The following is a 16,100-nucleotide window of genomic DNA, read 5'->3' as shown; positions in this document are numbered from 1 at the left end:
TTATTCCACCCTTCTCACAGTTTGAAAACATATTGACATCCAACTGATCTCTCCAAATTCTGAATATATTTAGGAATCTCTTGCTCCCGCCCAATTGACACGCACAATGTTAGGCCTGGAGGCCAGAATCAGTGCATCTAATGCAGGCAAGAATGACCATCATACTGCATCAAATGTGATTCCCTAGGCACTCCAAAGAACCAGCTGCAGCAGAACCTGCAGATAATGGCAGAAGAGTCCATCAAGCCCATGACAAGTGCGGCTCCCTCGACGCGCCACAATCATGCAAAGTGAAAGCCAGTACTAGCAGCAATATTATGAGTGTAAATTGCAGCAATTGTGGTGATTAAAGAAAATGTACAGGTGATCATGTGATCAAATGTGATTGAACCATGTAAATTATCTCAATAGAGCTATGGGCCACATATATGTGCTATATGGCAGGATCCGGACAGAGTCTTCCTGAGTATTCAATTAGTATTTTGCTCCACTCCACTGCCAGAAGTATAGAAATGCAACCCAACCTTTAATTTGGTTCAATAGAATGTGAATAAATATGTAATCTGAACCGTGTCTAAAATAACTAAACGGGATGGAGATGCAAGGCACTCTTTAATCAGGTGGTCATCTTGTTTCTGTGCCCTCTCATTCTCCCCAAGGGGAATATTATGTTGCTTCTGCAGTCTCTGGGATGTTTGTGTGTAGGTGTCACTGTGCATGTGCATTGCTTACCTTTTCAGTGAACATTTCTGATAATAAAATATATAAACATATGTAATGTCATTGGGCCTCATTACGAGTCCGGCTGTAGCTGTGCTGGGAAAACGGGCAGGCTGCCGCCAGACCCGAAATACCATTCACCTCCGTGATTGCCGGAATCACCGGGGCATTACAACCCCAGTGACCCGGTAATTCCCGAGGCAGAATTCCGTAAATCGAAACACTGGTTCCGTCTATGATGGAGCCGGTGTTTCCATTTCCGCCTGCAGGCGGGTGGCGTTACTCCCGCCGGGTCAGACCGGGAGGACACCTCCCGCCTGCAGAACTCGGAATCAGCCAGTCCGGAAACAATGGTGGAGGCGGATTTACCGCCACTGTTTTTTCTGGAACGGCAGGGTCATAATGAAGCCCATTATCTAATTTCTTTTATTTAATTTAGAATTCTCCTGCAAAGGTCTCCCTCTTGCCCTTACCTGCTATGCTCTTGAACACTAGCACCTTCCACCAGGGACGTCATTTAGGGGTCGCCAGAGGTCGCAACTGCGACATCTGAGGTCTCCATTCAAGCTCCTGAGCTGTGGCCAGCACCATGTGGCTCTTTACTTCTGTAGTGGCTGGTTCTCTTATTCAGGCCCCTTAAAAAAAAGAAGAAAAATAAGAACAGGAGTGCCACTAGTCTAACACTTTCAGCACAGACCCTAAATAAGAAAGAATAGGAATACCAAATAATGTGTCTTTGTGAAATTCTATACGATAATTGCTAGAATCATTAAAGGTTTATTTCAGGCACAGTTCAGGGGGTGAGTCACTGATTTAGTATGTTCTTAAACAACTCAACTCAGCCTTTGATCCTTCTGAGGTCGATAAATGAGTACCAACGCAGGTTGTGTGTTATTGGATGTATATTTTTTCTGTATATAGCGCTTAAGCATAAGTGCTATATAATAACACATCATTATCATTTGGTCATGGACGTCTGCTTGCATTCATAGTAATTTGTCAATATGGGCCTATACACACTGATCTTAACGATACATATAGCGATCCATTCTTGTATGAAATGTACATCACATTATAGTGATATCGTAACCATATTTTTCGTAGTGTACAATGCTATGTGATGCCACTTCCTATTTTGTCAATGGGCGAAAGGTCGTGTTCCATCGCTTCCCACGATACCACTTCGGGGTGGGGTCAAATGACATCACTTCATGTGATGTCATCAGGGGTCAAGGGTCGTGCGATGCCACTTCTGCTACCCCTGGCATTTTGGTGAAATGACGTCCCTGCCTTCCACAAATTACACTAGGTTGGGCCAGACTCCAGAAAGAGCCTAAGATCTCTGTCTGCAGCCGATGAAGAAAGGCCACACGTCCCAAACAACTCCAGCAGTTTATGTACATTGAATATATATTGCATTACGAGCTCTCCCTGACCTGCCCATGCCCCTCCTCGCCAAAGAATTTGAACTGCGTATTAGGAATGCACTCTATATTTAATATGAATACACACCAGCACCACCCATGCACGCGTATCCCCATATGCTCCTCGACCCTTAATGCTTTTAAGCAACGTATCCTGTGATAAGGCACAGCACAACACAATAACATACAATAATACAAATTCGCACCCAACAACATTTGACGTCAGCCTGCAGAAATCCGGTTTGAATCCATCCAAGCAGGGCACACTGGGCGCTTCATGCATCGTCTATCCATTCAGCGCCATGACAATTGATAATAACGCCTATTACTGGCATTTTTTAATCCGGAATATCAAAATGTAAAATTATGATTAGGTCTGAAATGTGGCAATGTTTGTAATAAACAAGGAACACTGCAAAAAGGAGAGGTAATGCTTGGTTCATAATCTGTTTTGTGCAGAACCACCTTTCTGCTGTCCATCACAGTTCAATTTGGTAACATAGGTGTAATTTCACATTGCAATTAACATATTACGTACGGTCATGTGACAGTAAGGTGAAGAGAAAGAGGGGAACGAGGGGCCTTTCCATTTATGGGACATACTTGGCTGACTCTATTCCACTGCAACACAATTTGGCCGAATAACATACTTTTGCAAGTCTAATGCAATGGTACGCCTTCAGGACTGAACGAGCAGATATGACATAACGTGTCCAGTAAGGAGTGGGGCTCACTTGGTTAAACATGTCTGATAACCAACAGAACGACTTATAGAGGAAATGGAGGAACAAGGGAAGTGGTGCAGCAGATGTAATTGTAAAATGGGGGCACGAGTGTTTTCCCGGTTTCAGGTGATGCCGCAGGTCAAACTATCGAATACGTACTTTGTGCTGGCGTCGGACGGATGTTTACCACGCTATCACCATGTCATTTCTGCCATGAGATCTGGGTGCAATGCCAGAGGATTAGTCTGCCTCTAGCTTGTTGTTTTTTTCTTCTTGAGAAGAGACCTGTTTCTATCTTTTTCAGCACCTGCACTTTCCTGCACGCTCCTTGCCATTCATGGTGGGCAGCAGGACATTTCTGCACCCTCATGCCACCCAGCCAGCTTCTTTATTTTTACAGCCTGCTTCTATTTGGATCAGGCTCAGTGCTAAACGTTACATTTGCTTTAAATTTCAGGTTGATTATGATGGCACAATCACAACTGAAGAGCAAATATTTCTCCTCTTGGAAGCCAAGGAGCAGTGTGAACTAAATATATCAGCTCAGACGCAGGAAGGAGGTAAGAACCCCAGCAGTCAGCTACTGATTTTTAAGACAATAATACAATATGCCGTTGGATAAACAAACAGTTTTATAAGACATCATCTAAGGGATGATTAGCCAATGGCCACACCTTTTCCAACAATTTTATTTAATGTTAATGTTAAATGTTAAAGGTATTTGTAGTGGTTCCCAGGCGCTCTGCCGGATCTGAAAGAGGAGGTGTGAGTGGGTTATTAGGGTGCAGTAGGAGAGTGAGAGCTGTGATGTCCTGTTGGCAGCTTAAGTTCGGGGTTCACTGTGTGCTGAGCTTGAGTGAAAATTCCAATGTGCTGTTGATACGGGTTATGTGTTGTTTGTCTGTTGGTGTGGTGACGTACGTGCAGATTACTGTGCGTAGAAGTGGTTCTATGGGTTTCTGTGTGAGAGTGTATGGCGAAAGTTGATGTTTTCTAGTTGGGGTTAGTGCTTTTTTGGGGTCTTTACTTACCTCTCAGTCTTTCTGTTTCTTTGTTTCACATCTATGGTTATCCTGTGAGTTTGGCATTATAGTTTGTGCGTGTAGTTGCCAGGTATGATGGGGTGGCAGTTTTCCTCTGTGCTTTGTTGTCTACCTGGTTGAAGCAGGCGTGTTCCCCACCCTGGTGTTGGCGATCTATAGTTTACAGGATTCAGCTCCCTTGCTTCCCAATTCCGTGTTGGTGGTCCTTACCTGCCTATCTTTCCTCTGTGGACTAGCAGTATGTGGGTATGGTGTTCTCCCCCTGCCCTTCTGGGCCGTCCTTGCCCATTTCCAAGTGAGATCCTAACCTATCTATGTTTCTTCTTTGGTTTAGCGGTATGCGGAAAGGGCATTCTCCCCACACCCTCTGGTTAGGGAAGGTAAGTTAGGGAGTTAGGAATTAACACTGCTATATTGAATGTGCAAAGATGCACATTCAATGTAGTAGTGCACACTTAAGTGTTAGTGATGTCCGAAATTGAGGTTTGCAGGGCTAACAGAAAATCTACCTGTAGGCATATTGTTCAAAGGTCATCAGTGAATTCATGAACATCTGTATTTCTGCCACTATGTTTGCTTTACAGCGAGAAAGAAATGTATTACAATATAATTGTCATGTCATGTTATTCTGCGTTGTTTGTTAGCATATCTCCCTGTATAACAATTTAAGTCCAGCTAATTTTTAATGCATTCTTAATTCATAAGCTCATTCCAATGTTCAAAGTCTCAGGATCCTCATCAACTCAAAAATGATACTTGATGCCCAGATTAGATCACTTTTCTGCAAACCCGACATTACCTTTGTCCATCTTAATGCTAGTTCCATTTTCTGCCAAACCATAAATGATCTGATTATCACAGCCTATGAATGTAGTGGAAACAATCACTGGTCTCCAAATCATCATTCCTGGAGACACCCAATGGGCTCCCAATCTACTCTGGGGTCACATTAGAAGGTTCCGGTCTCACGCACAAATGCTTCGACAAGAAAGAAGTTAGTTATTGCTCACCAAGCCCCAACATAGAATTTGGTGAGCCATTTCAGCAAATCTATGGCCAGAGAAGTATATGTGTGTAATTAAATGAGACTGTCTGTTAATATATTGGTTTCCAAACATATCAGGCAAGTTTTCAAGAGTACTCACACTGTTATCTAACATTGCTTACCAAACCTTTTCATAGAGGTTGTTGTAAAGACTTGAGAGGGTATCTGTATTGCTGCCCCCTGTATGGTATGTTAGAGACACAGAGCACCCCAAACAAGGGTCTCTATATGGTAGCTATGGACGAGCAACCAAGGCTTAAGCTCACAGCAATGTACCTGAAGTGGAAGAGTTTCTTTGATGGTTCTTCGATGATATCCTTCGCGGGTGGATTCCCTTTAAAGCAGGAGCCACTGGACATTGAGAACCTCGAGGGAAACATGGAACACTGGTGCTGATACAGCAGCTCTGACCTTGGTCGTACTCTTCAATTATCGTTTCCTCAATGATGGAAACCCTGGGAAGGTGAGGCGTTCGGTAGACCTTGATACAAAGTGTTCAGTGCTGCAAGTAAGACTCTGTGGACTTGGAAAAGCTTTGGCATTGATGGATGCAGGCCCGGCCCCATGCATTGGGTGTCGGGAGAGACATTCGGTGGTCCTCTGGCCTGTCGGAGCTGCAGCTGCAGCACGTACCTCGGGATAGCTTCTGCGATCAGGACTGGACCATGGGCTGGACCTCGGATCTTCACTCCGTCAGTGTCCTCCAGACATCTTTGTCAGCTTCTGGTGGTGGGAAACCCACTTACTGACTTTCCTCCATAGCAGTCGACCTCATATTTCTCCGGCGGGACAAAGTGGTTGACGTTGATTGCAAGGGAGCCCTCTGTCAAATATTCATAGGCAAGGTGGAGCTTTCTCGGCTCTGGGCATGGAGTAGCACAGCGTCAAGGTGTCCCTGCATCTGGGCAACATGATTCGACTTGGCTTCTTCCGAACCCTGATCTATGCTAGTGGATTAAGACAATCTTCAATGTCCAGGCGCTCCCTTCATGATTCTCGGCTGACGCCTTCTCCGGGTGTCAGACTCACAGAACGGACTTCCAGGGTGCCTCGGTGAAGAACAGCGATTTTTGCACAATGGTCCCTTGTAGTTCAGTGAGAGGTCTCCTAGCCTGGTCATCTCTTGGATAATTTCTCGACAGACTTGACAGCTCTTGGATTATATCGCAGGAAATGCAGCAACAATCTTCTCCTCCAGCTGGGCTTCAAGGATCAGCTTCAAGTTTCAACTTCAGTTTCTGAACAAATTGGCAACTGAGAGGTCCCCAGACATATACATCTGTCCCTCATTCACTCTGCCTGAGCCAGGCTCAGTCAGCCAATCACACAGAAGGCCAGTAATGAAGGCAGGCAGCCAATCAGGCTCACAGGCATTCAGGCCATTCACTTGGACCCAGACACCCATAACCAGGAATGTGGTTTGGGGCAAGCACCCAGCCTTTCAGCACACCACACTGCATTCATGTCAGCTTCAGACAGGGCTGTCTCATTCATTGTGTCACACACTCAGAAACCAGACACCCATAACATAGAATTCATATTGGTACCCAATAACATAGAATGCATATTGGCCACCCCCTCCAGTCCCCCGTGATGTTCCTGAGTGCCCACCTCCCCTCCAGTTCCCCATGATGATTCTGAGTGCCCCACCCCTTCCAGTCCCCTATGATGTTCCCAAATTACCCCCACCCCCTTCAGTCCCCCGTGATGTTCCTGAGTGTCCCCTCCAGTCCCCTGTGATATTCCCGAGTAGCCCCCACCCACTCCAGTCCCCTGTGATGTTCCTGTGTGCTCCTTCTTAAGTCCCCCGTGGTGTTCCCAAGTGCCCCCCACCACCCTCCAGACCCTTGTAATGTTCCTGAGTGCCCCCCACCCACCTCCAGTCACCTGTGATGTTCCCAAGTGCCCCCACCCACCTCCAGTCACCTGTGACGTTCCCAAGTGCCCCCTACCCTCCTCCAGTCCCCTGTGATGTTCCCTAGTGCCCCTCCCACCTCCAGTCCCCTGTAATGTTGCTGAGTGCCCCACCCACCTCCAGTCCCCCGTGATTTTGCTGAGTGCCTCCACCCACCTCCATCACATGTGATGTTCCCGAGTGCCTCCCAACCCCCACCAGTCCTCTGTGATGTTCCTGAGTGCCCCCAGCCCCCTCCAGTCCCCCATGATGTTCCTGAAAGCCCCCCACCCACCCCCTGGCCCCCATGATGTTCCTGAGTACCTCCCAACCCCTCCAGTCCCCAATGATGTTCCCGAGTGCCCCCACAAGCTCCAGTCCCCCGTGATGTTCATGAGTGCCCCCACCCCCTGCAGTCATCCCATGATGTTCTGGAGGGCCCCCACCCCCCTCCAGTCCTCCATGATGTTCCCGAGTGTCTCCACTCGCTCCAGTCCCCCGTGATGTTCCCAAGTGCCCTGCCACCCTCCTCCAGTCCCCTGTGATATTCCCGAGTAGCCCCCCCCCACTCCAGTCCCCTGTGATGTTCCTGTGTGCCCTCCTCCAGTCCCTTGTGGTGTTCCCAAGTACCCCCCACTCCCCCTCCAGACCCCTGTGATGTTCCTGTGTGCCCCCCACCCACCTCCAGTCCCCTGTGATGTTCCTGAGTGCCCCCACACCTCTCCAGTCATCCCATGATGTTCCTGAGTGCCTCCCACCCCCTCCAGTCCCCTGTGGTATTCCCGAGTAGCTCCCACCCACTCCAGTCCCCTGTGATGTTCCTGTGTGCCCCCCCTTAAATCCCCCATGGTGTTCCCAAGTGCCCCCCACCACCCTCCAGACCCCTGTAATGTTCCCAAGTTCCCCCACCCACCTCCAGTCACCTGTGATGTTGCTGAGTGCCCCAACAACCTCCAGTCCCCCGTGATGTTGCTGAGTGCCCCCCCCACCTCTCTGGTCTCCCATGGTGTTCCCTAGCTCCCCCACCCACATCCAGTCCCCCGTGATGTTCCCATGTGCCCCATCCCCCTTCCAGTTTCCTGTGATGTGCCCCTTTGCCCCCTCCACTATGAGGTTCCCAAGTGCCTCTCACCCCCAGCCAATCCCCTGTGTTGTTCCCATGGGCCCCCTACCCCCACCACTGGTCCCCTGTGTTGCGGTTGTGGGCCCCTCACCCCCCTCCTGACCTTTGTGCTTTTCCTCTGTGCCCCCAGCCCCTACTGCTGGAGCTGTCTTGGTACATTTTGTTCACCACCACCGTTGTGTGGCCAATATTGGGATTTTTGACTTTCTATGGTCTCATGGACTCTTGGTGCTTCACTCTCCTTCAACTTTTCATGCTGGACTTCCACTTCATCTCTTTCTCATGTTGTCCATGAATCATGCTGGCACCCTCCTCATCTTGAATCCTAGTTTGCATGTGACTGTTCTCTTGCAACATTGTGTTATTTCTGACTCCTGCAACTGTTTTTCACTCTCCCTTCTTGTTTCTCCTCCTCCACCCACCCCTCTTGTCCCCTTTGATGTCCTTGTAGTCCCCCCTACCTCTCCCTGGTTCCCCGTTTGCTTGTGATGTCTGTCTACTTTAAATTCCCTCTTCTTGCTGTCCCACCCTCTCCCTTCTCCCCCTCCCCTCACTGCATCCCTAGCACTCATGTTTTTTCGGATATGTTGCCTTACATGTTTGTTATCTGCCTGTTTGTCTCCCCCACATTTGTTTTCTCCAACCTCGCCCCCCCAGCACTATCAGAAATGTCATCAGGGCTAGTATGATAGACGCTTGTTTTGTTCTTCTCCTTCTCCCTCTTCTCCAACCCACCCTACCCCCCTCCTCTTGTTAAATTCTGGCACTACCTCAATTGTCATCAGGCATAGTAATGTAGCTGCAAATTCTGTCTCATTCTCTTGCCCACTCCCCCTCCCCTCCCTATGGCTGTCAATGGCTCTTACTCTATCACTTATGCCTTGTGACCTATTTATTAGCAGCCTATTTGTTTCTCCTCTCCTAGTCCCCTTTTTGTTTTCTCCTCCCACTCCCCCTCCAGGATTATCAGAAATGTTGTTGGGCCTAGTATGATAGTCGCTTGTTTTGTTTCATTCGCTGACACTGCGGAAGTGGCCCAAAAGGCTGGGAGATAGACAAATAGGCACAATCGCAAGGCATATATAGAATAATTGAACCAACAAATTATACCATAACGGCAAGACGCCAATTGATAATCCATGGAATAGAAGAGCCTCTAAGCCTCAGAAGAAGAGCGTGGTCGAAGCATTTGTTAGGCTGATCTTCATTTGAATAAATAACATGCAATCACTTATGAAATACATAGACATTGGGCGCAGTGTGATTTGTAAAGGATTCCAATCGGGCATCAAACACCGGACCAGGACTCTTGCCCTTAGCCTTGGATGTAGCGCTCAATTAGAATGCTTTTTCTTTAATTTTCTATGAATTCGGATTGAGCTGGCACCCAACCCGTCTCACACCTCCTTTTACAAATACCCTGGTTCACAATGGACCATGAACCAGGCCGGTTGGTGGGAATGCAATATTTAATTATTTTAGATTCAAAGAAAATCACACACTTTTCATACTGGACAGCAATCACCAAAGGGGTGATAATTGAAATCCGACCTTCCCTCACAAAATAAGAGGCAACATATTGATTTTAAAACCCCTATCAACTGCATAAAATGACACTCGGGATTGATAAATAATTAATTTGAACGTGCAGTTAAATAAATGAGGCAAATATGATTTATCACAGTATCATGGATGTAGTATCACTAGCAACTACAAGGCAAGGTATCGACAAAGGCCATACAGTTCGAAAAGCAACTTGAAAGTAAGAACACACTGCAGACAAAATCACATGTTGAAAAGTTGCATTTTCCTCTTTTTGCAGTTTTAAATGTCAAAACGTTTTTTAGAATAAATGGGTGACATAGACAGAATCGGAATGCAGTCTTTAGTCTAGGTGGTAGAGGCACATGACAGGGATAATATAGAAGTATAAGAGTGACTCTAGCTGAAGAACTGGGTGAGATTTTCAATGTGGAAGGAGATTCGGTTTTGGGAAAATAAAAGCAGTTAAAAGAGAAAATCGGTTTGGAAAGAAAGGACAAGTTTTACTTAAACTAGATTATCAAGACTAGGAGCCTCATTATGAGGCTGGCAGCCACGGAATGAACAGTACCGGCACCGTTCATTCTGGGCCGCCACATTACAAGTTTGCCCATGGGTGGCGGTATGCATGTCTGGGCCAGACCAGACGTGCATACTGCCACCCGCAAAAAGACCAGGATGCTAACAACGGACCCGTCATTAACAGGTCTGTTGTTAGCATCCTCCCCATTCCCATTGAGCCCTATCAGGGCTTGAATGAGAATGGGGATGTACCGGGTCCGGGTACCAAGAAAAGGCAATTACTGGGCTGGCAAAAGTCGGAATGGCCCAGTAATTCCCTTTTATCGGGACCCAGACCTAGACACGAGTTTAGAGGCAGCCATGCCGCTAAGAACGGCATGGCTACCTCCAAACTCGTAATGAGGCCCAAGGTTGTTAAAGAAAGATACAGTATATTCCAAGGTTAATTTGAAAAGTTAACCTTTTCCCCCCGCGTTCAGCTCTATGTGGGATTACTTACATTATTCAAAATATGACTAAGGATCTATGCAAGACAGAAATGAATAGAAGAATGCTGCTAACGCTTGGAGATCAAGGACAGGATGCACAGATAATGCTGACAGTTTGAAACAAGTTACCAGGGTATGGATAGGATTACTTGGAGAGTAGGACAAAGACAAAGTATCAAGGTGGGGTAGGCTATGTTTGCTATGGGATGGGGAAATAAAATCCGCACTTGAGTTTGGGATTTGGGATAGCCAACTGGGTTTGTGGACTCAAAGGCTGTGGTCACAGCACGGCTGGGTCTCCTAACAGCAAACAGCCTGTCCTGTCTGGTCACTGGATAGCAAGGGTACAGCTGGCATGCAGGTAGTGGGGCAACACGCCGGTCTGGTCACAGGATACTCCCAAAAGGGTACCACAGCTTTTCCCACAAGTTATTGGAATTTTTGGTGTGGTGGGGTTTCTGGATCATTGGTCCTGCCTGGATAGGGCCAGCCATGCTCTGGCCTGACAGTATAATCTGGAATCTTGCAGGATGAAGTTGAAATATCTGGCTACGCAGGTGCTGAAAAAATTCAGAAGAGAGTGTCCTGTCTCTGTGAGCCTGCCCCCTTTATATAAGGTGGGTGACATCACAGGATTTATTGTTGGGCCGAACTAAGGTAGACCTACCCCTAAGGACCGGATAGGTCAGTCTATGTTGGTCGCCTCCTTCAGGAGGGGACTCAGTTTATTGGGTTGTGTTCAAAAGCCATCCCACAGTCATTTTTGCAAAACATCAATTATAACATAAATCACTGCTTTTTACAGTTGTGGCACTTTTGCAAATTACATAGACAACTGGCATTTCATTTAGAACATGGTATTCCAACTCCTAGTTCGGTACAACATTGTTTTGCCCCTTCTAATGATTTTTCGTGATATTTAGTGTGAACCGCTTCACCCAAAATTCCACAATTTTAGATGTGTACATATTACCATAGAGCATATTTCCATTAATTTTTAACGCTCCACCATATGTACTTTTCCCATGATTCACATTTTCCTGCCATTTGCTATGGACACCCACAATATCTTGTTTTAAAGCCACAACATTTACATTTAAACTGTAAAACATTTACATTACTGCACTGTCCGGTTGTAGAAATAAGTCTTATGGTTTATTCATTAAAATACTCTTTTGAGCCAGTTGGGCTTGCCTGTGTCCTCCAAATATAGTCATATCTGCCCTGGCTACCACCAACAGTCAGTTTAGCATAGGGTTGCCATGGAGTTTCTTTGGAGCTTCTTAGTTTGAGTGGATCGGAGGTGTTACTTCCAAAAGTAACATGTAGGTGTGCCAGAATCTATTGTGTCAAGCTGATGGATGTGTTATATTCCCCCCCTTGGTCCATTCAGGGCTTCCAGATGCTGGTCACCTTGGGGGATGCAATGTCTTTTGAAGCCAGGGCAGGAAAAATATGTTCTGTGGCTTCCAGTGCAGCCATTGCATTTATTTAGTTTTCCTGAGCCCAAAAGACAAGGCTGTTGGAATAAAACATTATATCAGATTTTAACCAAACCCACCTGGATTCCCACCATTGTTTGCAGCCCTAGTCAGATTCTCTTACACAGCGAACTGTTCAAGGCACAGGTCCACTGAAATTGACATATGAACATAGATCTAGGGTTTCTTTTGAAGAGTTTATTTTGACATTTTGTAGCAGAAAACTGAAACATTTTTCTGTACGGCTGGGTCAAAGTTTCTGGTGATTTCCCAGATCTTGCCTCACGCAGCCTGTCATTCAGTGACAATGCTTTCTTTTGCCAAAGCACAATCTGAATATGGATGGGCATAACTGGTCCCACTGGATCAGACTGTGTAATGTTGAACAGGTGAAAATCAGCATCAGGGTGCTATCATTTTAAATGCTAAATATTTAATTTTTCAATGGGAAATTTTAAGCTAGCAGCAAAGCAGCGCTGCTTTTCAATTCTCGTCTTTGGTGCACATAAGAAAACACACTGGCAGCCTTTTTCGGTGTGCTCCCTGTTCCAACTTGCCCAATGGGTGCTTGGCAAGGCAGTGCAGCCATCATTTTGTATCTGCAAAACACAGTTTTGATGTGAGGAAATGGTGCTCAAAGGAGCCAGCACAGCCATTCTGCTGGTAATTGCTTTAGTGTGGCTTGGTGATGGAGGGGAATTCTGCTCAGTAGGTAAATGTACACTACAAATCCCCCCCTTGACTCTCCTGAGACTTCTTGTTGAGGGAGGGTAGTGCAAAGTGGGGTTCATCAGGTGGAGTCCCTCTTCCATCAGGGAGCATTATGCCACAATCCTCCCGTTGTCTCTAGATGGAGTGTGGAGCGACACCCACAGCTTTTCCTTCGGTCTTTCTTTGTGGTGTGGAGCGACACCCCCAAATTTTCCTTCGTCTTTCCTTTCCAGGTCCCCGGGGAAGTCCTCCTTGGTCTATGAAGGGGCGGAACCATTACGAATCTAGTGAATAAATCAGAACTGGTTACAACATTTTCCCACTGACTGCCTTCCTGGAAGGTTGACAGCAGTGGGAAACACATGCATTACGATCATTACGGTACTCAGACACTAACAATAAATAGTCCCTCACAAGTCACAGATAACTATTGATTTTGCTAGAATTTTTGGTGATCCCTTTTGCACTGACAATGAAGAAAATTACTCCTGGTTATATAGATCTACCTAGTAACCTACCTGTTCCCTCCTGGTTCTTCTTTTCCTTGTTCTCATTCTCCAGATGTCTCCTCTATTAGACTTTCTCTTGGCTCCTCAGCTGCAAAGTGTGTCTGAGATGAAAACTCTTTAACTGGTTGATATGGACCCATTTCTCTTTGGCCAAATCTCCTTTGGGGGTGCGGATTCTGTAGGCCAGGCCTGGGATGGTGACTCTTTTCCATTTTCGAACTTCAACTGCCTATGGTAGCAATGGGGCTGACCGGAAGGCTTTCTTTAGGCTTGCCAGGGCCCTGGGATTTACTCTGAAGTTGGGCCCGGGCTTGGCAATTACTGGGATCTGAATTAATTTTGAGTCAGTTGAGGATATGACTGCCCATTTAAAAGGTGGAGGGAACACCTTGCATGACCCAACAATTATGCTCTATGCTTTTACCAGGGACAGACATTTTTAGCATACAACTGCTAAGCAGAAGATGTTTGGAATGGGGAATTTCCAGACCCCATACCCACTGATAAACTGACTCAACAGCGGACAGGGTCTGGTCTTTTGGGAGTTAGCTGAATAATACTTCGCTAATTAAGCTTTCTTTGCAATTCAAGCCTGCTCTGGTGAGAACAGACTCCCTGCCCTCATTTAACTGAATGGGGAAGAAGTGCTGTTCACCCTTCTTCTGAATGCCAGCTATGCTTTGAGCTGGTTTCTCATCACTTTTGCCTATAGAATTGGGAATTTCAGATTGTGAATCAATATAAAATTTCAACGTATTTCCTTCCAGTGTGAAATGTCACTTAAAACTGGAAGGAAGGTTGATTTTCAGGAATGGAGAGGAGTTCCCGTTACCAGTTTGTTGTCCTACAGAAATTACCATCGTGTCAGGTGTTTGATTATTTTGAAGATGAAACTCAATTTGATCCAATTTTTGTTCAACCATGTGGCATGTGCCGTTTAAACTAAAGTAGTTGCTGCTTTGTTTTAATTTTATTGGTCGGTTAGCCTGAGTCCAGAGTACCTTTTTCACACAGTCTATTAGGGGAGACAACCTGTGAAGGATGTAATTCCCTAATAGACAGGGCATTCCCTCTGGAGCCACGACTATGACCGGGTGCTTCATCTTGTGTCACCCTATTTTAATTTCCAAATCCGCAGTCCCCTCAACAAGAATTTCATTCCCGTAAAAGTTCTGGAGTTGTCCAGGAAGAAGGGTGAGAGGGATCTGGTGTCCCTCCCCCTTCCTGAATTTAGCTGCTCAAAAGCCCTTCTTGACAGAAGAGTGGCTTGGCATCCAGTATACACCAGTGCAGAAAAAGCACATTGCCCTTGTACTCGCACTGGGGCATAAAATCTCCCCTCCTTCTCCTCAAGCGGACAAAGGTAATGGGCATTTTGGGCATGCTGTGTGGTCAATTATCTTATTTTGGACTCCGACACATTGGAGTTTTGGACAATTTTCTGTGCCGGAGTCTAGGAATCTATAATAAAAATGTGACATCCTGTAATAGATGGGATTTCGGAATCCCCTTTTTCCCTTAGCTCTGTGTTGCCCCCTTTTACCTGGAGGCAGTCACTAGGACCAGTTTGTGGGGAGGATCCCTTCTTTACAATTTTGTTCTCAGAATGGCAATTCTGGGGTCCAGGGATGGATGACTCTGAAATAGTCCCCACACCCACCCGGTTTTCATTCAGATCTCTTGGGACCCATTTTTCTTTGGGAGGAATTCCCACATCCCTGAAGGAGAAGATTTTTTTCCCAGAATCCTCTAAGTATTCTTCCCCTTCAAACTGGAGGATACTAACGTCCTCCACAATATGGGCCTTTTTGACGTCTTTATTTCTCCTACCCACCCTCTGTTTCTTGGGTTGCAGATTTTTTCGGCGGCAGGAGATTTTAGTTCTACTTCCGGTGGTCCAGGGGCTTTTCAAGTGTGAGGAAAGAAGTTTCCTCTAGGGCTTTACACCCCCTTTTCCCCTATGCCTACTCCTCGGGAACCAGTGAATTATCAGGGTTCTCACCCTTCATTGTTCTGGGGTGCAAGACCCTTGGTTTGAGGGTATCTGAGCCCCCATGTTCATCTGAGGGTTCTGCTGAGCCCTCAACATGAGACCCAGATCCTGTGTGAGGTTCTGGACCTGGCGCTCCCGTTGGGACCCCTGTTCCAGCTGGTACGGGGGTCTTTGTTCATACCTTGGGGTTTTACAGGAAGGGTAACTATCCCTTCTCCCGGAGTACCCCGGGTACAGGGGATTTTGGTAAGCCTCTACCCTTAGCCTCCCTTCTCACAGATGGGGTGGTCTGGACTGAAAGAAAGGAGGGTTCTCCTGCAGATTGGGGCTTTGTGGATACCGGAAAAAGTAACTTAACCCAGGATTAGGGGGATTACTGCCCTCCTGAGGGAAGTTAGGAGGGAAGTTTCCCGGGGAAGTACCTACGTGGTTGGATCCCCCCTTGGGCTTGGGGAGTCCATACATACCCCAAGATAGGTTGGTTGCCCTTGTATCTGGGACCATTGTAATTAGGAGAGTTACGGGTCTCATGGGAGGGATTACCTCCCTAACTGCCACCTGTTGGTGGGTTTCTTTGCCTCTGATTTTGCTGGTTTTGGGTAGGTAATTTTTATGCCCCCCTATTTCTAGGTCCAAAATGGGGGCACCCTTCACCTCTGTCACCTTAGCAGCATCAGAGGCGTTGGCTGGTTTGGGTTTTTTTACCTGATTTTTATTTTGGCAGGTTTTTGGACCTTATATATCCAGGTAGCCTGCTCTATTACCCAGTCCAGAGTTCTTTTATCATGAATTTCCCTCACCAGCTAGGTCATTATGCTTGTTGGGAAGCATGAAAGTAGGCAGTTATAAACTCTCTAATATCCGTGCGCACCCACCTGGT

General features: G+C 46.5%; 1 protein-coding gene across 3 annotated transcripts in view; it reads left to right on the top strand.

Moving 5' to 3' along the window:
- The window catches only part of PTH2R (parathyroid hormone 2 receptor), a 1,139,291-nt gene that overhangs the window by 332,914 nt on the left and 790,277 nt on the right, over positions 1 to 16,100 (top strand). For all 3 annotated transcript variants that reach the window (XM_069615615.1, XM_069615613.1, XM_069615614.1), the window contains exon 2: positions 3,327 to 3,429. In XM_069615615.1, coding sequence (XP_069471716.1) covers positions 3,327 to 3,429 — 103 coding nt within the window. The remainder of the gene's footprint in view (positions 1 to 3,326; positions 3,430 to 16,100) is intronic.

This window comes from Ambystoma mexicanum, chromosome 9 (genome assembly GCF_040938575.1).
Source record: "Ambystoma mexicanum isolate Mex_15411 chromosome 9, UKY_AmexF1_1, whole genome shotgun sequence".
NCBI lineage: Eukaryota > Metazoa > Chordata > Amphibia > Caudata > Ambystomatidae > Ambystoma > Ambystoma mexicanum.
The sequence above is the reverse complement of the archived record's forward strand: the minus strand, read 5'-3'. Positions and strand labels throughout refer to the sequence as shown.